The sequence below is a fragment of the Orcinus orca genome, chromosome 3 (genome assembly GCF_937001465.1).
Source record: "Orcinus orca chromosome 3, mOrcOrc1.1, whole genome shotgun sequence".
Classification (NCBI taxonomy): Eukaryota; Metazoa; Chordata; class Mammalia; order Artiodactyla; family Delphinidae; genus Orcinus; species Orcinus orca.
In genome coordinates, this window is record NC_064561.1 from 102,004,651 (window position 1) to 102,029,761 (window position 25,111).

At 34.9% G+C, this 25,111-nt stretch overlaps 1 protein-coding gene across 16 annotated transcripts in view; it reads right to left on the minus strand.

Moving 5' to 3' along the window:
• The window catches only part of PAM (peptidylglycine alpha-amidating monooxygenase), a 286,118-nt gene that overhangs the window by 15,627 nt on the left and 245,380 nt on the right, over positions 1 to 25,111 (minus strand). For all 16 annotated transcript variants that reach the window (XM_033408473.2, XM_033408469.2, XM_049707362.1 and 13 more), the window contains 6 exons: positions 18,080 to 18,209; positions 7,432 to 7,548; positions 5,660 to 5,732; positions 4,388 to 4,598; positions 3,756 to 3,956; positions 1,682 to 1,797 (listed from right to left, as the gene is read on the minus strand). In XM_033408473.2, coding sequence (XP_033264364.1) covers positions 1,682 to 1,797; positions 3,756 to 3,956; positions 4,388 to 4,598; positions 5,660 to 5,732; positions 7,432 to 7,548; positions 18,080 to 18,209 — 848 coding nt within the window. The remainder of the gene's footprint in view (positions 1 to 1,681; positions 1,798 to 3,755; positions 3,957 to 4,387; positions 4,599 to 5,659; positions 5,733 to 7,431; positions 7,549 to 18,079; positions 18,210 to 25,111) is intronic.

Below are 25,111 nucleotides of genomic sequence, written 5' to 3' on the forward strand. Positions count from 1 at the left end.
TTCTATGTTTTGGTGTAATATCAAGTCTTGTTTATTGAAAGGAAAAGCAAATTTCATCTTGGAGTTAGACTCTCTTTTCAAGTTTGTTGTATTGACCCATATATTGTGACTTATTCATTGCTGAATGTCTGATGAATACTGATGTTTAGGCACAAGGCTGTCTGAAAATTTCATTCAGGGCTGCTCTCATTTTTACGAGAGTACGACTCATAAGAATCTAGCCTCTAGCTTAGCACTTAGTGTTGATTTCTAGATGCATATTTGAATTAAAAGTTAATATCCTGATTGACACAGTTCATTATTATTAAAAGAACAATCAAGCAAACACTGTTAATGCAAAGTGAAGACCTGAAAGGAAGTGAAGTATCTCACTTTCTTTATCAATAGATATGAAGAAGCTCAAAGCCGCGAAACAATGAAGATCAGATAATCAGTCAGGATCTGAAACACTACTGAGGTAAAATACCTATCATCGATGTAGTGAATTTCTTTCTGAAGGGCTATTATGATTGGATATTTGATTGCTTATTGCTTTTCAGGTGAAATACTTCTACGAAAAGTCCTGTTTGTTATGTATCAATAGAAACTCCAAAAAAAAAAAAAAAAGAAATTTGTACAGGAATATTTACTTCAGATTCAGTTTGGTTCAACTTGGATCCTGTAAGTTTTGTTAAACTTCAACTGAGGGAAAGGCTGTGTCCTGTTCTGTTCACCATCGTATCCTTAGTATCTAGCATAATGCCTGACACAGAGTAGGTACTTAATTAATAGCTCTAGAATGAATTTTAATAAATCCCAGACTGGCTGTCAGTGTTCTAACATTGGCATTGTAAAGTGTTTTTTTTTAAGCTAGCAAATTTGGTGTCTTAGAGAATACTATAGGAATTTGAGTATGGAAATATGGTTTATCCAGTGGCTTACGACAGCTGCATTTTGATCCATCAAAGCTGATAAATCTTTACAAATTTTGAAAAATAACTCTTATTTGCAGCATTTTAGCTAAAATCTATGTACCACAAGCACATTCAGGCAGTGTATATGAGCATTCTGATCATTTTGGCAATCATTTTGCAAAGAAAGCAAACTGAGGAGACAGAGGGCTATGGGCACACCGCACCACAGTCACTGTGTTTGTAAAAAGCACTGTTAGAATAAACAGTGGTATACCATTGTGAGGTCAAAACTAGACTTTAGTCTTTTACCTAAACCAAATCTCTAGAACTTGAATACATTCTAAGAAGTGCTGTTTTCAAGTCTTGTTGCTCAGTGTAGTCATAGCATAAAAAAAAGCAAACACGATTTCTGTTGAATCTAAGAGAACTATAAAATTATAGTTTAACATATTGTGGTATCTTCTTTACTTGGATGAAACCAGGAAAAGACTTACATTTTAGATAATCTAACTACAGTGAATTTAAACCTGCTCTTGTGTGCAAATCAACTAAGAACCTTCGAATTGCGTACAGTGTTAATTTGCATCTGAAGAAATTCACTGAGGAATAGATAAGGACATTTATTCTAAATAAAACATAGTATACAGCACTCCCATCAACCTCGCTAAGAAAGTAATCACATGTCCTTTAAGTTTTTAAAAACTTATTCAAGTATAAATCGAATTCCAAGATTCATATTTTAGTTTTATTCTCATGAAAACTGATACGTAGTTAATGTATGTGAATACCTTGCGCACTGGCTTGAAGACGTCTATAATTTCCCCATTGGAAAAGTTCATCACAAATCCTTGTACAGGTTCTTGATCCTCAAAGTAACGCTTCCCATTCACTGCAAAGAGCAAACCTGTGAAAACATATCCAGTCAACCTTCCTTTAAAATATGGATAAGACGGGCTTTTCAATACATGTGTGTACATCACACAAACAAGAAATGTGGGGTCCACCTGGTTCCTCCAATTGGCAACAAAAGTAGAAAACAAAATACTTAGCAGATGTCTCTTTCTGAGTAATAAGATAAGGGGCAAACAGGTTAGGAGACTAACTTCCTTGTAATAGAAAAACCAGGAACTGCAAAGCTTGTTCCACTTAGGAAGCCAGTAGAAATCAGGAATACATAGATATGGAGGAGATGACATAGGTAGAGGAATAGATATATAGACATCACAGGTATTCTAAATAGGGATGGGAAGAGTCAGGTTATTTAAGGCAATCATTCTGGGGTACCAGATCTTTTAAAAAATATGTAATATCTACTATAGCTACAAGTAGAATCAGAGAAAAATATGCAAAGAAAGTGAAGTTACACTGTAGATAGAAGAATGGTCCGATTTTAAACAACTAACACTTGAAAATGTGAGATGCATATTTCAGATTATCAACGACATTTTTTCCTAATTAAAAAAATTAGACCATCTTTTTATATTAATTCCATGAATACTCTTTGAAGTAAAATTATATTTCTTAGTATAGTAGTGTTTATCCAAAATAATGGAAACTGTGATGTTTTGGTTAAATAAATACTTCAGATGATTGAATATTATGTTTTAAAGAATTAAAACACTAAAATATACACAATACTAAACCAGTGTTGAAGAGTTTTTCATCTTTCTCTAAGGATTTCAGGATAGGGGTCTTTAGCACATCATATTAAGAAAAAATCAACACTATCAACATCAATTACTATTGTGTAACGTTGTAGAGAGGATTCCAATTATAATACACTTTGTCTTTTGCTGAGATTCTCTTTTTAACCAGATTTCCTCTCATCTTTTCTCCTGATTGTTTTTCTCCTCATATTTGATTTATTTTTTTTCATTATGAACTGGATCACCCTCTTTGTTAAGTAAATGGTCTTGCCAAATTTATTCTTTAAATATGAGGTAAAAACGAACACGAGAATTTATCTTTCATTGACATTAATGAGTCCTTTATTACTTATTCCTTAGTGAAGCCAAACTTGTTCCTATTTCAGTCACTTGAGTCTCTTTATTCCATGTCCTAAATAAATTGGGGGCTGCCTCAGAAGATAGTAGCCATACACAACTTTAATAGCATAAGAAATATAAATATTATAGTGATAACCATGTAGGTAATGCAACTTTAATATAGGTATAGATATATTTACTAAGTAATTGCAAAAATTGTATATAAATTCTAGAAATATATTTTCAGTTGTTCAGTATTCATGATATAAAGAAATCTTATGCTAACTTATTTTTTAATATGAATTAAATGAACTTTACTTTGTAAGTTTGGATTATTTTTCTGAGTTTCTTTAAGTCAAGAAATCTATTTTGAAAATGAGAAAAAAATTCCAGATTTCATTGATCATTTCTCCTGACATTTACACATAAGCCTCACTTACATCACCTATTTATCTTAAAAAAATTGGCTGACACTCTTTAAAAAAATGTGAAGCAGAAGTATTTTGAATACTGGTTTTATCAACATATACCATCTGTTGATGATGTGTAAAGACATAATATTAATCATTTAATAACTAAAGCAAATGACCATAATTAAGGAAAAATAAAAATCAACGTTTGGGAACCATTTTTTAATCTATCACAAACAGTTGCTAAATCTTTTGAGTTCTTCATTATTTCCAGATAAAGAACAGTGGCACTTGAGTTGAAAATGATGTACAATGCACTAACAGTTTTAAAAATTTTAAGATCTGATATATAAGTCATCTTCAATCCCTTAATAAAAAAATTACAATAAGAGCGTATTAAGATAAGACAAACACTTTTTAAGAATACAGTGTAGTATGAAAAAACACAAAAAATAAAGATGAAATACCTGGTATATATGAAATTGCAAATACATTTCTTCCAAATGACGCATGCTTAATCTCTCGCACAAATTCTTTGGTGTCAGTTTTAAAACACTGGATCCGACCGTTTTCCCTGTCTGCCACACATAATTGGCCCAGATGAGGCACTAGGGCCAAGCTGTGAGGAACACTGAACTGGCCTGGTTTAGGATTGCTCTCAGTAGATTCTACAGAACAAAGAAAAACCTCAGATTTACAATTTGTAAAATCACCCAAAGTCTGACTCTAAAGTTTTATAATTTTCAAAATTCATGATAGTAAACCACTAAGTATCTGGAACCAGGGGAAAAAGAAGTTAAAGCACTTAATATCTCTTACCCACAAACACATTACAGATTTTCTCCCTATTTGGAAAAACTTTAAAGTTTTTGGGTAGAAGCATTCTTTTTCCTCTTATAAGACTCGTGTGTGTGTGTGTGTGTGTGTGTGTGTGTGTGTGTGTGTGTGTGAGTACAGCCAACTGGATGCATAAGGAGGCCCTGTTTTCCTCACTCCAGGGGACAATTACATCCTAAAGAATGTGAGGGGTGGCCAATCTCTTGTTCCTAATGATGTTGGCCAATAATTATAATGAGAGATCAAGAGTCTTACTGAGTACCTTCTCCCCACTGCGTGATGAACTTTCCACTTGGTGAAAACTGCACGATCCGACTGTTGCAGTAACCATCTGATACATAGATGGTTCCTGTGTCTGGATCCACAGCCACGTCAGTAGGTTGACAGAAGTGATTCTGGTCACTGCCTGGTTGCATGCTCTTTCCCAGGATTAACAGAGGGGCTTCTTCATTGTTTGCATTCAGTTTGAACACCTTTTAAAAAAAGAACAAAAGCCTTACCCACTTTGCATGGTTATAACTGACACCCACCCACCTGACTAAGGCAATCAGAGTGTAAGCTTTCAGAGACTTATTTAAAAGCAGGTACTTTTCAGAACTGGAAGGGACTCTAGAAATCATCTGGTCTGATTCCTTCATATGAAAAATGAGGCTTATAGAGATTAAGGGACCTGCCCAAGGTCATCCAGGTCATTAGTGGTGAATGGAGACTAGTATGGATGTCCTGTTCCACCCATCCCTACACTTCCTTTTTGTCTTTCCTTAGCTAATAGTAGAACGCTCTCCAGACAATACAAGAGCAATAAATGTTTACTGAGATGATGTTTGAAGACTAGCTATGCCTTCTGAGCTCTAGTTTCTTTTCCTACTTCTTTCCCATCTACTCATTAAACAGGTATTAAACATGAGCTTATCTTTTAAGGGAAAGACATTATGATATATACCCTAATGGAAATATAACTTCCTTTAAAAAGAACAAAGATTTGCTGTTTTACATATAAACGTATATACTAGAGACTTTGGCTCAATTTATAGAAGATTAAGGTAGCTTAAGAAAAATACATAAAACACATAAAGTGATTAAAAAAAAGAACTAAGACCTGGGGACAGAGGAAAGAAAAGCAGATATGGAACCTAAGGAGGTTGGGAGAAACCAAACAGTTAGTAGAGTGAAGCTTCACATCTGGCCCTAAGATTCCTGCCAGCCACACAGAGAAGGGTGACTTGATCATTTACATGTAAGTTTTTCCTAGCACTGAGTTCTAAAAGCACCATTTCAGACATGGCTGTTCCATTCTTTTGCTATAAACTTTCTGGGTCACAAAGAAAGACCCAGGGGGTGGTGGTGGTCGGATGAACTGCGAGATTGGGATTGACATATATACACTAATATGTGTAAAACAGATAACTAATAAGAACCTGCTGTGTAAAAAAATAAATAAAATAAAATAAAAAAAGACCCAGACAACTCCAGAGTGTTTTGAAAGCATAACTTCATTAACTTCTATTTGAATAACTGCCAAATGGAAGATTACCTGATGAAGAGCCACATCTGTGACCCAATAATTTCCATCTTTATCTATACTTAAGCCATGTGGCAAGTAAAACCTGCAAAATAAAGATAATTGTCTTAATTATATAATTACTCCCAAAGCATACATGAGAGGACATTTTTTTGCTAATTAATTTGTAAAGGCAATATAAATTTAAAAACTGATAAATGTATACCTGTATTACTAAAGAAAAGACCAAAATGAATTGTTAAATGAAAATACCCACAAGGAGAGACCTCCTTGTGAAAAATCTTAAGCGGTATTTAACCATCTAAAAATCTATACACGAAGCCTACGTATCAATTACAAATATTATAAAGTATGGTATATTAAATAACACAAGTAACATCAATTTGAAAACAAGTTCTAAGATCATAAAGAAATGTGTATAAAACAAATTGTCTAGAGAATTATAAATGGATTTATATGGTTTGAATATGCTGCTTAAATATGCTGCAAGGTAATATAATGCTGTACTAATATAAAATATTAAATATATGACTGAAAAGCTTTAAAAGTACCTACTAAAGACAGTAAAACCCAAAGAAAACAACTTCCAGCAGACATGGGCTGTGATCATCTGAGCAAAGAGAAGTGGTGTGCTGGATAATCATTAGAGAAGGTTAATCTGTTTAACAAATCAATTGGAACGACCTGGATAAAAGAACTGTAACGTGGACAGAGACTCACAGGCTTAAGGAACTTGGACAGAGTTAAAAACACATGGACAATGTCTTAATGTGATTGTGGTCAAAACTGACAATCCACAAGCTACGTTCGTCAGCTTCTAGCCTTTGCAAGGTGTTGTAATCACAGATTTTTTTTTTCATGAGCCAAGAATGTAACACCCTGATCTTGACTAATAAACTGAACTAGATCTCTCTTTTGGTGACTGAATGTGAGAGTTATGATTTGCTTTCAACATAGAAACCCCACTGTTGGCCAAGCTGATTTAGCAGCAGTTGCTCTGCCTTCCTCTTTAATTCCTTTCTGGAATGAGATGCTTCTGATTAATGGGTAGAGCACTGAAGAGACAGGTTCAGACACAATGAGTGCTGGGGCTGGTATATTAGAAGTTGGCCCCTGACTCACCATCTTAGAATCCTATAAAAAGCTAATTATTACCATCTCCATAAGCAGCTGCATTCAAAGTGGATGGCTCCCCGCCTTTCAAAGAAGCTGGCTTTCCCTGTGCCTAAGCAGATGGAGTAGGGTATAGCTCCTAACGCTGCCAGGTTATAGCTGTTGTGGACACTCTGTAAGCAGGTGTCCCTTTCTTTCAATGACCATGAATATCAGCCAACTTTTTTTGGCTGCCAAATGCCATCTAGGAATAAGACCAAATAATGAGCAGCTTTCAAAGTCAAATTACCTATGCATGCTATGGAAAGCTGAAAGTGACATTTGTTTAGTCTTCACTTTGAGATGGGAAGAGAGAAGGCTTTTTTCTTAATGGTGATTGGTTGGTGAATTTGGTTATGTAACTTTTCTGCTCAAGAATTTTTTTTTTTTTATCCTTCAGATCTAGCTGAGTAGCAAGTCACTTCATTAGCATGTGTATCAATTCTCTCTGAAGCTTGACTACCTACTAGAATCACCTGGGGAGCTTTCAAACTACTATTTTGATACCTGGGCCCGCTCCCAGACTAAATCTCAATCTAATTTTTGGAAGCGTCCCAGGTGATTCTAATATTCAGTCAGGGTTTAGAACCACCTCTTTAGAAAATGAAAGATAGTCAAGTAATTTAACTCACAGATTTTTTCCACTGGACTGGAGTACTGCGGCATTATTTGGATCTATGACAAGAATAGTGTCTTCTTCAATTGGCCCGAGACCTCTTTGCTGGTAAATAAACTTACTGTCAAAAGAACTAAAAAAAAAAAAAAAAAAAGCATTAGAATGGAAAATAAACCAATCAGAAACATCAGTGAACTTGAGAAATGCAGACCATTCACTTGAGATTTTAAATAGAGAATCAAGAGAAGGGCTCAGATGCGCCTGACTTCACTCTTTGACTCTTTGCCCTTCACACTTCAGATATACCATTAGCCTGAAGAACTAGTGAATGGTCAGTGGAGCAGCAGCATGGGCAGCGCCTGGAGATGCAAGGTTTCAGACGTACCAAATATGAATCGGCACTTTCACAAGATCCCCAGGTGAGTCATATTCACATGAGACTTTGAGAAACACTACCTAGAACTCTTAAAGTAACTAATTTTTTTCAAAGGCTCTTCAAAATGTTTTAATTCAATAGTTATTTTCTTTCAAACTACAAAAGGCATAACAACTTTTTGTGCAATGATAAGGAAAGTGTAAATGATAGCAGGAAGGATAGTGATCAAAACTATGTTTGCTATTTTACTTGCTGTAGGTACAACATGCAAATACATATTTTAGGATGTAGAACGGAATGTTCAAAATATTTCAAAAATATAAACCATAATTGATTCTTGAAACAAAAATGTGTTTAGAGACATAAAACTTTCTCCATATAACAATTTTTCTGTAAGTACAAAATGGACATCTATATAATAATTAATGTAAACACTAAAATGAATATGACAATTTCTGCTTTTTTAACTCTGTACCTTCCAGGTTATTATAAAATATTATGAACATGTATGTTTATATATATTTTTCATTTATATTTCTATCTGAATTGTTAGTAGTATCTTTCTTTAAGTTGACAGTTATCACAGACATTGTACTTATTTAAATACCTGTTTTGGAAATTATTTGGGATAAATAACAAAGATAAGCTCTTCTAATGTAAGCTTATGTGAAAGAGGAAAATATACAAAGCGCCAAGAGACTAACTTATATTTTCAAAAGCAAGGAATTGATCAGCACATAGTTAAGCCATATGTGTGTGGGTGTTGGGGGGCATAAAAATATATAATATATATATTTTGCCAGATGAATATTTCTGTAAAATAGAATTTCCCTTATAGAATCAGACAAGTCTGTGAAAAAAACTATTAATATTTTGTAGTTCAACTGTAGAAGCAAAAGAATCTGAATAATATTAAATATTTATGGAAAGACATTTGCAAATTTGGAAGGCGACAGACTGCTCAAATCTGTCATACCTCTATTGATTAGTTGGTTAGTATTACTTATGCAAAGTCCCAGTAGGAGAACAAACATTTCAAAATTACATTCTCTTGCCATTAAAAATATACATCACAATTATTTGAGCTTCTTGACTGTCATAGTCTTTTGGGTATTTTTTTCCTGAAAGATACTAATAAGTCCCTGAAGCAGTTCTTATTAATGATGCATTCAACTGAATAAAAAATATTGATTCAGCTTTCTCGACCTAAAACTTAAGTAATATTGCTTACATACGCTATTACGTGTAGTTAAAACCACACACCAGTACCTAGAAAAAAAATACCTAAGTTAACAAAATGGAAGTAACATCACTAACAGAGCAGATTTTATAAGACAGTCATGAGATCACTATTAAACTGAAATATAAAATTTTATTAGTTCGAACCAATGTAAGAATATACAAGGTATTATTAAATCAGGAGACACTGGTAAAGAGCAAACGTGAAGTAACTCTTTCTCAGTACTATGAAACACCAGAGTTTATCCTATATCTGAAACTGTATTTTCAATGTGACTTTCTGTACTAAAAACATCATACCAATTCCCCTAGAAAACAAAGGTACTGGATTCAACCATCAGTGATCTATATTTTTAACAACTTGTCTATGATACTGGATAACTTAAGTTCAGTATGTCTAAGACTCATAGTATGTTACAGTTTTATATTCATATGTAATAGGATAAAGTCTCTTCATTTATCATTTCTTTTAAGACCTAAGTCATATTTCTCATTATTCAGAAACATTTCATGATTTGTAGTGGCATAATGGTAATTTAAATAATGTGAAAATTATGTTTTCTCTGACTTTAAGGAGTTAAAATTTGTTTTCCCTTTTTTTTTTTAAAGAAAATTTGAGATAACTGTAGATTTACATGCAGTTGCAAGAAAAAATAATACAGAGAGATTCTGTGTACACTTTACCTAGTTTCCTCCATGGTAGCATTTTGCACAACTACAGTACAATATCATAACCAGGATATTGATATTGATAAAATCCACTGATTATACTTAGATTTCCCTTTCCATTTTGTATTTCCTAAAATTTTCATTTATTCTTGCAGTTTATTTACTTGGGCATGGAATATACTAGTACATTACTTCTCCACCCCACCCCCACCTAGGAGTTAGTAATATGGAAAGTTACCAAGTCCTCATAATTCTTACTAAGTGCTATCCACTTGACATGCAGACAGTGTTCTGACCCACCAGTGACAGCTAATAACAGTGGCAGTCCAATTGCCTATTGCATATCTTGATAAAACTGGAGCCTATCAGACCTCAGCATACCTAATTCCATATCTCTTATCTGCAAAATGACAAACCATAGAGGAAGCCTGACATATATACTTGTTCATGATTTCCCCAAGCAATAGGTTGCAGCAACAGCAATTCTTTGGTCTGTCTTGTCATTCACTTAAATATTCACCATCAGTCTTAAATCTCTGGTCCTACTATTTTAGGAAATAACATTCCTACAACTTATGATGGAGAGAAAGTACATCTCCCCACCCCCATGTTCAAGAGCATATGTTGACCTCCTCTAATTTAAATCATGTTTTTTATAGCTTCAGCTTATTTCTCCAGACACTTAAATATTTAAAAATGCAAACTCTAGTTTAAATTACTCTCTGGCAGCCATGTAAGCTCAAAGTCAAGAACCTGCGATATTGAGCTTGGCTTCCAAGAAAACAAGCTATGTCAAGGAAGAAACATAAATAAACCCCGACTCACAGTCCCAATGCTAGTCAGATCGAATGAAATGTTGTAGCTGATGCGTAGGTAAGTGAAAACATCCTTTATCAATGGTACTGTTCTGCACTGCTCATGAATACAGAAAAAAATGTATCAAGTAGTTGATATTTTGCTGTCACAAACCTAAATTGTGTGTGGGCATCTATACTCACAATCTAGAAATGTCAGATTTCTAATGGTGGGAAAAATAGCAAAATTAACTAATTTGAGGATCATACTCTTTTATTTTATTAACCATTTTTTGGTGATGTTATAATAAATTGTGAAATAGCAAATGAAAGCCAAAAGAAAAATAAGTAACAAAGTAAATAAGCTACAGAGTAAATAAATCAGATTTTGATAATAAAAATTTGGATACACAGAAAATATCAGATCTCTCAACTTATCAAGATTTTTTTCTTAGTATCTCATTACAATGTAACAACTAATAATATGGTTTGTTTTTTAGTGTTTTTTTTATTATCACAAATTACTCCCATGTCATTAGCATGTACAGAGGGCATTTTATGTGATGCTTTAGACTAACCACTTTTCCTATGGTATTTGGCTCTATGATTATTAGTCATAGTATTACTACACTTCCCCATATCCATTAAGGATCTCAGTGATTAGGCAAGTTCTTGAATTTACTGATATTAGCATCATTTGAACATACTAATTTACTTCAGTAACATAAATAACAAATAATAACATTCTAGAATTCTTAGAAAGATCATAGCTTTAAGGAATTAACCACAATAGGCCCAACCGTTTCACTGAAAATCTTTTGTGATACCATTTACCAGATGTCTATATGTTTAAACTGGCAGCATCAAGGGACATTCAGTCCCTCAGTGGATTGGTTGATGAGCCCTAATCCTTTCACTTGGGATCACTGGAGCCTCATGCAACTAACAGCTGGCCCCTGGCAGTTACACAGGGCAAGTAATAAAAGGAATTGATGTTTTTCTGAAATGGGAAAATCACACACACACACACACACACACACTCACATTAAATCTGCCAAATAAAGTAATTTATAAACTCTTTTCTAATTCAAAGAAAAGTAACGCTCTAATAGTTCACAAACAGATGTCAGATTACAGAGCTGGATACACTGTTGCTATAGCAAACTGCTTATTTAGTGTTCTAAAGCAGCTACCCTGCATTATATGCTGCAGAGAGGTCTTTATTTCAACCACATTTAACTTTTTACAGGATATAATAATACCCTGCACATTTCACATAGTGCCTGGAGCACTGCTGATTTCTGTTTGCTTCTCTGAAAAAGCACTCAGCGGAAAAGACTGAACTGCGGGCTGTGGGCTGGAATCCATCAGTTCTTTATTTTAGCAATTTGAATCCCCCATTAATGATTTTGCACATTAGCAGCTAATCAAACAGTTTAGATAAGGATGAAAAGAAATGCTTTGCAATATTCTCACACAAAGGAACTAGAATAGGGAGACAATAAACTTCTGTGCCATCAATCAAAATTAAGGAAATGCAAAATAAATAATAGCAACTGAAGACAGAAGTAAAATATAATGTTGTAATTATATAAATTAAGAGGCTGGAGAAAGGACCATAGGTTTTCAAGTGAGAAAATAAGTGGAAATGTACCCTCAACATTAGGAAAGCAAAGACATACCATAATAAGACCAAAGACTTTAAATGGAATATAATTTAATACTATGTTAAAAACACTTACTTCTGAATATATACACATTGAAAAATTCCTGTGAGGAAGAAAAAAGGTAGGAAAAGAAACCAGTGTGACTATTTAGTGTCCTGATGGACCTACCACTAGAGACATCTCAAATAGGGATGAAAAGAACAAAGAACTAGGTATCACAGCACTGGGCTCTGTTCCATCAATAAGGCCACTGGGAATGAGTCACTTAACAAAGTGCTTTTTGTTACTCAACAGAGTGATGCACTTTTTAAAGTCTTCATTTTTTTGGACTAGGGAACAGAGGCAGGGAGTTCACATGTCTTGATACAGGTCTCAAAGGTAGGAGGTGGTAACCAGGATTCAAACCCAGGTCTCCTGTCTTCAAAAACATGTGGTTTTCTCTTACTAGGATTGACCTCACTGGACTGGAGAATCTCCCCTCTAGTTATCAAATTTAATTTGTAGATGTAGAAGAGATAGGAAGAATAGTCACATAGCCAAGAAGAATCAGAGAAAGTGGCATAAAACTGGAAGAAAATGGCTTGAGTAAAACTGGAAATGGCAATATGAGAGAAAAGGGTAGACTATGGAAACATTCTTTTTGTAGAACTCCTTACAATTTTCTCTCAGATGTGAAGATACTAAGGTACCACTCAGTCATTTTGAGTTCAATTTTCCAGGCCCAATTAATTCTTAAGGTATGAAAGAATTTGCAGATACAGAAGCAGGACCTCAAGCAGATATATCTTAACAGAGACTCCAGAAAACTAGGGAGGCAAATCTTGAACTGATTTTTATGAAAGTGAGAAAGCAGATAGATTTCTGAAACAATAGAACCTCACAAGGTTCCATAAAACATTGATGAAGAGGTGGTTTGTGAACAAATTTTTGGAGGGCAAATGGGAGAAGATTCCCAGAAGACCACACCTCTAAGGACAAAACTTGCTAAACCAATCATTCAACTATTCAATTTTATAAACAACATGTATAAAGATGTGAAAGGCAAGCTCATCAAACAGACCTAATACCAGGCTGGAAGGGACAGCTCATTCTCTGGTTAATTAAGAATAAAATAATATCTGTAAATTGAAGCAATGCTAAACCTAATGAGTGAAATGTAATTGGAATAAAATCCTGAATTCAGTGTTTTTAAAGCACTGCATAAGTATAAATTTCCAGTAAAAACTTCAGCACAATTTCATGAAATACATTTGGAGATTCTAGTAGATTACAAATTCAACACAGAGTAACAAGGCAACACAAGATATGACTGCTGAAGAAAAGTGAACAGAACCCTTTTACACTAATAGATATCTAGAATACACATCAAGGAAAGTAATTGCATGGCTGATCAGCTAACACATGAGGTATTGTGGCCACTTCTCAACCAAACACTTTAAAGGACTGAGAAACCAGAGCACCTTCAGATGAAAGTATCATGTCAGTATGAAGACTGGCTGAGGGCCTGGGGGATATTTAGTCTGGAGAAGATAAGACTTTCTTTAAATATGCAAATAATTGACATGAATAAATGGGAGTAAATTCACTTTGCATTTGGCTGTCATGAAGGTGAAGTTACAGGACACAGATGTGAGTTTAACATAATGAAGAACTTTATGACATCTAGATGAGTCCCATAACCGGAAAGTATGTCTCATATCTAGGGCATTTGTTGGCACTGAGAGTTCAAGCTCCAGATGACTATGGAAGATTTTGTTTACAGATGTCCCAGCAGGAAGCTGGAGATGAGCTCTCTGGTGGACATTTGCTATTCTGGGTGCCCAGGGTCTACTGCCCCATTTTGTGCTAATGAAACCTCAGTTTTTCTTTAGTTGACCCAACATTCTGAGCCTCACTCTCAGTCCACTTGCTTTTGATAATGTCAACTCTACTCTCACATTCCAAGGATAGAACAAAAAGTTAGGCTAAGCCAAACAGTAGATTTCAGGGCTTCCCTGGTGGCGCAGTGGTTGAGAGTCCACCTGCCGATGCAGGGGACGCGGGTTCGTGCCCTGGTCCGGGAAGATCCCACATGCCGCAGAATGGCTGGGCCCGTGAGCCATGGCCTCTGAGCCTGCGCGTCCGGAGCCTGTGCTCCGCAGTGGGAGAGGCCACAACAGTGAGAGGCCCGCGTACCGCAAAAAAAAAAAAAGAGTGGATTTCATTCCTCTGCCCACAGTGACTGGTTTAGGATGCGAGAAATATGACCTAAAGTCAGGTAGAACACTGACAGTGTTTTAGAACACTGAAAGTCTCCATTTAAGGATCTCCTGTTGACCTACATCAGGGAAATAGACTACCTCTTCTATAATTCTGAAGCTGCAAGTGGGGAGAAAGATCAATCAGGGTCTAAGAATGGAGCCAACCAGGAGAAAATTGTGTTAAATAGGTGCTGGTGGTGTCGTTTGAGCTACCATACCCTTAAAGTTTTTATTTATACAAACTAATAAATTTCTTTTCCTAAGCTAGTTTGTGTTGGGTTTTCTCCCTTATTGGTTACGGAAAGAATTACAAGTGATAAAACTTCCAAAATCCCTTCCAACTGCATGTGAAGAAATGACAAGTGGTATAATGAAAACACCTTTTAGCACCTAAAAATTAGGGATAAAACCCATGATTTACTTAAGAGGGTATGTGATGTGAAGCCTGCACAGCAGAACCTCAGCCATAGCTGAGATAAATAAAAGAAAGGCCAAGAAGCAAGCCTCTGACAATGGTGGTGATTTTGACAGAGACCGAGGAACAGCTGTTACTGAGGCAGGAGCTACCCAGCTCCTGCTGGGAGGCATTTAAAGAGCTCTAGCTGCCATGCCGCCCGAGCACCAGGGCAGACAAGAGGCTCTTTAAAGTTTCATTACACCCTGCTGGTAATAGGCATTTCCTATTTTAACTAGAAGAAGCCATACTGACAGGGAAGAAAATGGAAATCAAATTGAGAAAGGGAGTTGACAGTCATCTTTCAGGAGGGTAAGTGTTTTATCATCATCATTATTATTATTACTACTATTATTATTTTGTTGCTATGCTTATTTAGCATGATTAAGTAGAAAAGTAAGAGTTGATCAAGGCTATCAGGTAGAAATGAAGAGTAATACTACTTATAAAGACAGTTTTTGTGATGATATCAAAAGAGCTTTGAGTACTGAGTATTAATTAGGGATTACTATTAACTCCAAGTACTGTCTGATACTTAAAGAATGATCAACTACAAAAAATTAGGGGATATAGACTACTAAGATTTGATTTAGAACAAGCTCTAGCCTTATGGAACTTATAATTTTGCGAACATGAGAAGTATCAGGATGGGAAAGATTCTGAGGAAAATTAATACAGGATTTCTCATCTTTCTATCCAAACAGTGGTAGCAACAAGAATGCAATTTCCACCCCATTTTTAATTTCCATTGTCTCTCACTAGCACATAATAAATTTTTCTGGAAAGTGCTGTCTTTTTCTTTGTATAATCCTTGGATAGTCAATGAGGAAAAAGAAAAATTATGTACGTTGTCTATTCTATATAATGCAACTTATAATACATGTAGGAAGGATGGTCATGTATGACCATTCAACGAGCAGGGCCCACACATCCGAATCTATTTTCCTACAAAATAACTAACAGAGTAATCCACTTCTTATTCCCTTTATGAATATTAAAGCAGACAGTGTTAAAAGCAGAGATCCGAGTGCCAGAAGAGAACTTCCTCACAACCATGGATTGCAAAGGCTGCTAGAGGCCAACAGGAAATACAAGAGAGGCAGAAGGAAAGAGAGATAACAAATATTCTTACACCTGAAAGATAAAAAAGAAGAAGAAGAAAGAAGAAACAGATTTAATGAGTTAAATCAGCATGACTGCCCTGAAAAAGTCTTGCATTTTTGGCCCTTTGTCAGTGCCATTTATCAGGGTAAACACACTGGGGCTTTGGTAATGGAACTGGAATCTATTTACACATGATACTGGTTATCTAGATGAAAGCAAGAGGCCAGGAAAAAGCAGGTCTTCAGCTAGGACGGCCATATATGTCCCAGAAAATGTTCTTATGTGGCTCTTGTTTCACAGTCTTGTGTCATCTACCCCAAGCTGGCCTTTACAGATCCCTTTTTATTTTTTTCTATTAAACTATTCCAGCCTCTGCTGTTTACTTGGAATGAATATCACATTAAAATGGAAAATTGGACTTTGTCCGATTTAGCTTTGCCAGCTGAAACAGTATCAATGGGAGAAAATGATGCTGTAATTTTCTCGTCTGGTAAAATGTGGCTAGAAATCCATGCGGAAAATGTAGCAATATTCATTAAAATGAAGAATATGCTACAATGAATAGTAATAGTTTGCTTTTGAAAGTGCTTGTGAAAATATCATTAGATGTTCAATAATGACTAAGATGATGTAACAGAGATGTATAAATAGGGATGCTGAGTTCGATGGCTTTGAACTCTGAATTGATCTCTTCCTCAGATTCCATTTTTGAGTGTGACAACTGGAAAGGACAATTAAACAGTAACAAAGCTATCAATCTATTTTGAAATGCTAATTGAATTCCATCTTCAACTACACAAAGAAAACTACATACATGCGTATGTGACAGAGCAGGCTTAGCCTAAGTTTAATCAGTATCTCTGAAAATGGAGGAAGAAAACAATTGAACTGTGTATGTGGATCCTCAATTTTCCAAATGAAACCCTACAGTTGTACACTTGAAAGGAGAGATTCATTACACTTAATTCATAAGATATTAAAAAATTTACCTTCATATGCAGATTTGTGTTAAAACACATGAATAAATGGATACTCAGGAGAATTAAGATAACCTGCTAAATTTTGGAATAAGCTTTTAAAAATACAATCATGTAGATGTGCTCGTAATCCTCTAAAAGGCAGCAAGTTTAACAAACTGGGTAAGTAGGCCAACTCTGGAGTCAGATGGAAAGGAACTGAAGCCTGACTCTGCCAGGCTAACTGTGAGGTCTGGGGCAGAACACTTACTTCCTCTTGGTTTCTTCACCTGTAAAACGTGAATGATGATGATAATAACAGTGCCTAAATGTTGTGAGGTAATTTATGTAAACAGAACAGTCACAGGAGCACAGTAAACACTCAATGAATGTTACACTTTTTTACCAAAACTCCCTATAAGATGATAGTGGAAGATAGAATAAAAGGTTGGAAAGAGAAACCCAGAGGGAAAAGCGGGATATTAGTTTTAGTGTTATTCTTAAGTCTTGTTACTCTTTTAAGTTTTCGGTGCTCATGAAAAATGCAAATTTGAGTAATAAAATTAATCTGTATGGAAATGTGAAGGCCAAGGTACTGACTCTTTCTATAATATGGTGGCCAAGCTGCTCTAACTACAGTCTCCAGAAGGCACTGTTATCATGCCAGGGAGCAGTCTGATGGAAAGGGAGAGTCCAATGGCCTTACTATGGTTCTGTACCCAGTACATGAAAATAATGAAGTGCTTTATTGTAGTCAACTAGTAACTTTCTTCGTTGATCATTGATCATGATGCACTTTTTCTGAAGTCTTGAAATGCCTCAGCCATGTACTGTCTTAACTGCCTTTAATGTTACTTTCCTTAGGAATGTGAAGGTAGCTTCAAGGGGGAGAGAGCAAAATCCTAAGTAGGCAGAATCACAGACATTTATTGCCTTCTTTCCATAAACTAGTTTGTGAAACTACCTTAATTGTTTTCAAATGCACAAGACTTTCTCTTTTCTATGTGTCACAGTCATGTACTAAAAGAACAAATATGTTTTGCTCACAAAAATCAAGTTCAAAGAAAACCTTGATAGTTCTCTCACCATTATTCTCAGTTTAATGAAAAGCAATGCATGCTATTTTTATCTTCATTTACTCCTTCAAGGAAAAATTAGTACTTACTTTCCATCCCAGACATGGTTACCTCTGTGGAAAATCACCAGATTATTCGTAGGGTCCAGAGCTATCCCAGAAACCTGGCCTGGTAACAAGTATACTCCAGGCCAATCCAGTGCCTCTTCTACATGGAAATCTAAAAGATAAATCCATACATTTAGTGTAAAAAAGAAAGCTAGTATAACCTCATGAAGATTCACAATGATTATAAGAAGTTCATGCAGTAATGTCACTAGATGCAAAGAAAAAAAATCAAGCCATGCTCTACATAAAATATACCACATGCACATGCCAAGGAGCCTCCTGAGCTATGAATAAAGTAAGTGACTGTGAACTTGTTTGGGGATATGCTCTTTTCCTGTTGATAAGATGCTTCGTAAAACCAGTTTATCCTTAAGCCATTAAGGGGCAAATTTGAGACAGTCTTCTTAACAAGATTCTTACTTTAAATTAGTATCTTTGAAAAATATGGCAACATGGATGGCATGATTTTAATACAAAGCTTTTAAATGTTGTAAATAAATAGTATTCTTAGGCAATAAGCCCGTTTCTGTGTGTTTGTGTGTGTCTGTCTTTCTCATCTAACTTCTGTGTAAATTGTGGATGTTCAGAATACATTAGACCTTATAATAAACCATCATTGATAATACCTTGTACAAGGAACTATGTAAGATACCAATCTCATTTCACCTAACTTTAGTGTTCCTATAACAATGGGAATGGAGAGATATTCTTTCACTGCTTATATTTCACTGTTTCCTAACACAAGAAAGGAAAACATAACAGGAACTCTATGACTGAGTGATTTACAATCACTCTCACTTCTGATCAGAATACACTTATACTTAGAGAATACCTAGGTTCAATTGTTAACCCCTTTTATAAAAATGCTCATGAATAAAGAGGTACCATGTACAGAGTAGCTCTATTAACTGAGGATATAAAGTTATGAAGATGCTGTGAAATCCTTTGTATCAGTGTCAATATTTCTTTCCCTCTGAAACGCTTCAACAGAGATGCTGAGAAGTAAAAAAGCAGCAGTTTGAGTCTCCTTTCTCCTTCCCATACTCTGGAGGATGTGGCAACATGCAGTGAAATCCTCAAAGATAAACATTAAAGACTGGAGGAAGAAAGGGAAACACAGGGCTTGTACAGTCAGCTTCTGAAAGCCTGAGAGGATGCTGGTGTGAGAGTAAACACTTTAAGATAATTCTCTCAACTATACAACAGGAAACAGTAACTTTTCACTCAAAATATTCTTACCTTTGCTCATTTAATTTTTTAAAACAAAAATTAATAACACAGCACAATCAATAGGATGCCTGGAACAGTTGTGTCTACAACCTTTGCTGAAGCATATTCAACAAATATTCCCTAAGTGTATTGTCTATGTAAGGTGTTATGTAAGATTCTGGGGACACAAAGAAATAAAGCATGGTTTTGGTTCTAGAGGGACTCATAGGATAAAATGAAAAAAAAAAACCCAAAAAATAACCAAAAAACAAACAAAAAACAGAAAGCAAATATTTATGACACAGTACAGTGCAGGAACACAGGAAAGGGCCCATAATCCTTCCTGAGGCTTGGCTGGGAGAGGGTAGGTGTTCTCACTTAAAGTTTATTGAATATAGAAGTAGGCAGAGAATATTTCAGTCAGAAAGATGGAAAGTGAGGATGATTATAATTGCAGAATGTGTTTCAAGATCTTTACGTAATTTGTATGTCTTTAAGGATATCTGTGTATGTCAGGAGCGGGTATGAGAGTGACAGGCAGGATTAACAGACCCCAAGATCTAGTTTAGAAGGAAAATATACATTTGTAGAGCACACGAAGGTATGGATTTAACAATGAATTAATGAATGTAGTTTTGAGCTGTGGTGTCTTGATCTATACTGTGATTAATTTTGAGGTATGCTGCAAGTACTTTATTAATAGCAGTAAAGCACAAAGCTTGGGAATAATTTACTTCTGAAATATATTAGAGCACGCAAGAATGTCATTCTCACTCATGTGTGTTTTGCTATGTCTTCCTGAGTTGGGGAGAAGGGGGCAGAGTAATAACTGGCGTGCCTAAATTTGCACAGCAGTGGATGTAAATGGGGCTGCTAGGATGAATAGCATTCATCATCTATCACGCTTATTATCTATCATAATAGGAGAAAAGGATGCAAATTGTGACTATAGGCGACTGGGAACCACTGAAGGTTTTCAATCATGGGGTGACATGAAAAAAACTGTGTTTCTGAAAGTGAACTCAGGAAGCAGGGTATAAGTATTATAATTAGAGACGTATGGATGGATTCCCCAAAGAAAATGTTTCAAATTATTTTTAAGTTGCTTGAATCTCAGGTTGTACTTCATTCATTCTCATCTCAGTTACAGCTTGTCTTTTCGGTGGTCATTCTGTACTCATTCAGCAGCTCCTGAAGATTCTGGATGGGCTCCAAGGGAGACTTGAACCTCATAACAATACAGATATTTAGTGGCTTTCATCAGCTTCTCAGGGCCCAGCACCACTACAACTAGATGGAATTTTGTGAGGGCAAGGATCATGTCTTATTCACTGTTTTGTCACTAAGTCTTGCACGGGGCCTGGCCCATTGTAATGGCCAAAAAAATGCACTAAATTGAACTCTATGCTCCAGTCTCTACTTGCTTATGTTGTCAACTAGCATTTAAACACCCTTATAATCTTTTAGTTCACTTGTACTACCTCTTTTTACCCCTAGTATTGTGCTGAAGCTACCGTGAAGAGACTGAAAAAAAAGCTAATTGGCTAATTATTTTCATTAAAGACAATAAACAAATGTCAGGTTTCCTGGAACTTTTCTATTCAGTGGTCCACCAACAGGTACTGGAAGCGAGGTGCTCATGAAGATTCAGAAATATTAATTCTGATAGAAATATGCAATGCAGAGATATTAATTCTGATAGAAATATGCAATGTCCCAAATATCAGTAAATACACTATTCTGGCTTCAAATGGGGATTTCATCAAATATTGGAAATACTGTATAAAGAACCTTAATCTGGCTGTGAATAACCCTAATTATCACTGATCTTAGATTGGTAAGCACTCAAAAAGCACTGCCTAATGGGTTGTTTACCTATTTTGTCACTTATAAGAATCCCTTTTGGTTGGGAATTTTCAAGAAGAAAAAGCAGTGTAAATATCTAGAACATATTTATATATTTTTGGTAAATTTTCAAAACAGCAAAGGTGATATGTGAGGAAATATATAAGAGGGTTAACACTGTAAGAAACTTTGCTCTTTTTGTCAATGCAAAGAACTATTTTGTGCACAGCAAGAATGTTCAGAGAAATTATATTAAATTATTTTGAATTTCATTTAAAAATATCATTTTACATTTATTAAGATTACCCAGCCAAGACCTCAAAACTTTCAGGACCTCAAAACCTAGGTCTCTGTGTTAATTACAAATTCTAAAATAGTTAAAGGAAAACTGAGTTCACGTCCTCTTCTGTGAACACTACCTCAGTTAATTGATGTTTTTGCTTCCAGTGTCATCTTTTTCATTATTAGGCAGCTAAAGGCTGTTCTCTTTAAGATTAAATGATCAAGAACAAAGCAGTCATTGAGGACTAGTGCTGTATGGATATGGAATAAATACTGATGTTTTCCCAATCCCTGCCCATCTTTATAAGAGAATCACAGAATGCTAGAACAGGACTGGCTCATCCCAGGTCATTTTCTCTATTCATAAAAAAGGAAATACAGGCTTGGGCAAGACTTCAGTCATCAATAGCAAGGGTGATTATTTCCTAATCCTCAATTACAAATATTTCAAATCCTTATTAAAAATTGTATGACAAAATATATTTGGGTTCTAACTTAAACTTAACATTTTCAATCATGGAAAAGTTAAAAATTTGAGTTCAGATTCCTCTTAGTTTTTATCTAAGAAGTAATTCAGTGTATGACTAATGTTGTAGACTTACAGTTTTAATTTGAAAATTAAATACAAATTTCTTACATGTGACCTTGGGCAAGCCAACTCCAAGTGTCAGCTGCTCTAAATTCACATGTCAAACGATAGGATTATTTCAGAAGAATCTTTGTATTCATTATAAATAAAGGTAATTGTGCATATTCCAGCATATATTTAGAAACAAAGTTACTACTTTCAAAAAAAAATTAAACATTACTATTAAAATTGTATCAATAAATCACTAAGAGGATTAATGAATTACACCTTTCCAGAAAAGATTAATGTTAGTAATCAATGCTGCTTTCATATGAAATTATTAAGAAGCATTTAAAAGGGCATTTTCATTTATCTGTGTACATAAGGACTAACAGACAAAGTTGAGAAAAAACATAATTTCAAACCTAGGACTATGACTTAACTTCACCATAACAAGGCTCTTCATATTTAATCTTAAGGAAAAGACCCTAGTGAAATCAGTAGAACATTTCAACAACAAGAACAAAATAAAGTGGTTGCTCTTTCTATACTTGCAAATTCTCATTTAGTGAAGAAAAGATGCCTTATTTTGGTCAGGGATTGTTATTCATCAGAAGTGCCAACAATAACTATAATTAACTGAAACTATAGGAGAAATATTTATACTCAAGTGAGAAAGAAAACAGGAATAGTTATAAGGTCTTATTTAGTGGGAGTGAAGTGAGGAAGAGAATTAAGACATAACTAGGGGCTCAGAAGTATTAGCAGAGTTCGTTTTCTTTTAAAAATTTAACTGCAAACGAATCCTCACCTTAGTCAAATTGTTTGGATATTGATTGAGAAAGTATGACCAAAGGCAATCTACACCTAGAGTTATTACAGTTGTAGATAAGATGATGGGATGATTGGAAAAAACCAGCATATCTATCTTATCTATCTATCTATTATTTTATTTTATTGTGAGAGGCAGAGTAATAAAGTGATTAAAAACCAAGACTTGGAGCAAACCTGCCTGGCTTTGAATGTTGGGTTATTGAGCTGTGGCACTTTGGATCCATGGCATGACCTTTCTATGCCTCAGTGTCTTCCTCTATAAATGGGTTTATAAATAGGGTTGTTATGAGAATTAAATGAGTTAATGCATCTAAAACACTTAGCCTGGCTCATAGTAAGGGCTATGTGTGGGTTTGTTTTCACTATTCTCCTCTCCTCCAGAGATGAAAATTCAGCCTACTGAATGCTTTATTTTACCCTGGGAATTCTATAAGACTTGAACCTAGGGGTCAGCATATGACCGAAATATGTTAAAAGTAATGGACTCTGAGTCAAGAAAAAGTTGTCCATAGAAATTAAGTAAAATGTAAATGTATCATAACAATATTTAAAGATTCTGTGCATTCTCTTATCTGATGGGAAGCATCACACAAATGCAGATGTATTTTCTGATGTCCAAGGGTGTGTAACAAATGTTGAATCAGGCTTCCATATGCTAGCAAATAGTAGTCCAATCAGATCTGACAGCAAGAGAATAGCTGTCTGCAGTTTTAAATTTATTTTTCAATGAATCTAGTTTCCAGAAGGCAACTAGAATAAAGACTATGATTTCCTTTCTACTCTATTAATGCTGTCTCAATATAGATGTCAAACTAACGGTAGAAACCAAACTGTTAAGTGTAAAAAGGAGTGCATTTGCCTCTCAATTTACCAGGTTGCATATTTTCACACTGTACGTCATATATTACAGGAAAACATCAAGGCAGATCAATGTAAGTGATCAGTGATTTGAAGAGCCACAAACTCCCATTATGGTAGAACACTGCCAAGTCATTTTCTCAATTTATCAACTCAGAGTGCCAATTTTTGCAGCTTTCCTACACATTGCAAGAAAATTCTCTCATGGATGCTACTTAAGCTAAAATAATTAATATTTAATAAGTAATTAAAATAATAAATAACAAAACACCAACTACTTTGGTGTTTAAATTTTTGAAATATTAGTCCAACTTGACATTAATGGTAGCAATTATAATAATTATTGTTAACATATAGCACTTATTAAGTGCTTTTCTTTAATTAAAGTTAGATATTAGATAGTGTTATGGTAAACAGTGAAAGAAAATTGAAAAGACTTTTAGAAATAGCTTACCTAAATATGAGTTTTGTTATTTTGCATTTAATTTTTAAAAAATTTTGAATCAGAGCAGTGAAGTAACACTAAAATAAGTCATTTCAGAAAGGAAATACATGCACATCTTCTTCCTGTAACTAGAATTTGTGCTCTGTTTCTGTAACTCATTGCTTTATTTATTTCAGTGACATTCACCCACATACTTAAAATGAAAGGAAACTTTCTGAACCAGATCCTGGAGAAACATTTTTTTCCTGGTCACTGCCATTCTGACTACCTTGGAAGGTATAAGGAGATTTGGCCAGTAAGTGTATTTTGAGTATTTTAAGCATTTCTTTCTTAGAAAAACTAAGTAGGTTTTAGGAATACAATTCCTTAAGTCAAACTGTGATTTTTACATTGACATTTATGATGCCTATAAATGACCATGATATTATTTCACATCAAAGAGTAATAAAGGCAAGTCATAGATAACTAGAAACTAAATTTTTGGTGGTGAGCACACTGTAGGGTATACAGAAATAAAAATATACTGTTGTACACATGAAACACATATAATGTTATAAACCAATGTTACTTCAATAAAAAATAAATACTTCAATAAAAAAAAAAGACAAGTCATGGAATAAAGCAGGATGCAACTCTAACACTTCATGCTTGAATAGAATTGTATTCTCACCAAAGAGGCCCCTTTCCCTTTTATATTTATATGCTGTTCGGGTTACAATTTACTGTCCTTAATACAGACGTTCAGACAGACACTCCAGTCTTTCTATGAAACGGATAGGGGCATGATAAACTGCAGATTTCTAGACATCATACTCAGAGATGTCAATTCAGTTGGTCTTCAGTAGGATTCAGGAGTCTAGATTTTTCATAATCACCCTAGGTGATTCTGATGCAAGAGGGTCCAGGGACCACCTCTTGAGAAACACAGTTTTATTAGGTAAATTTAGAAGGAGTTAGAGCAGGGCTGACCCTG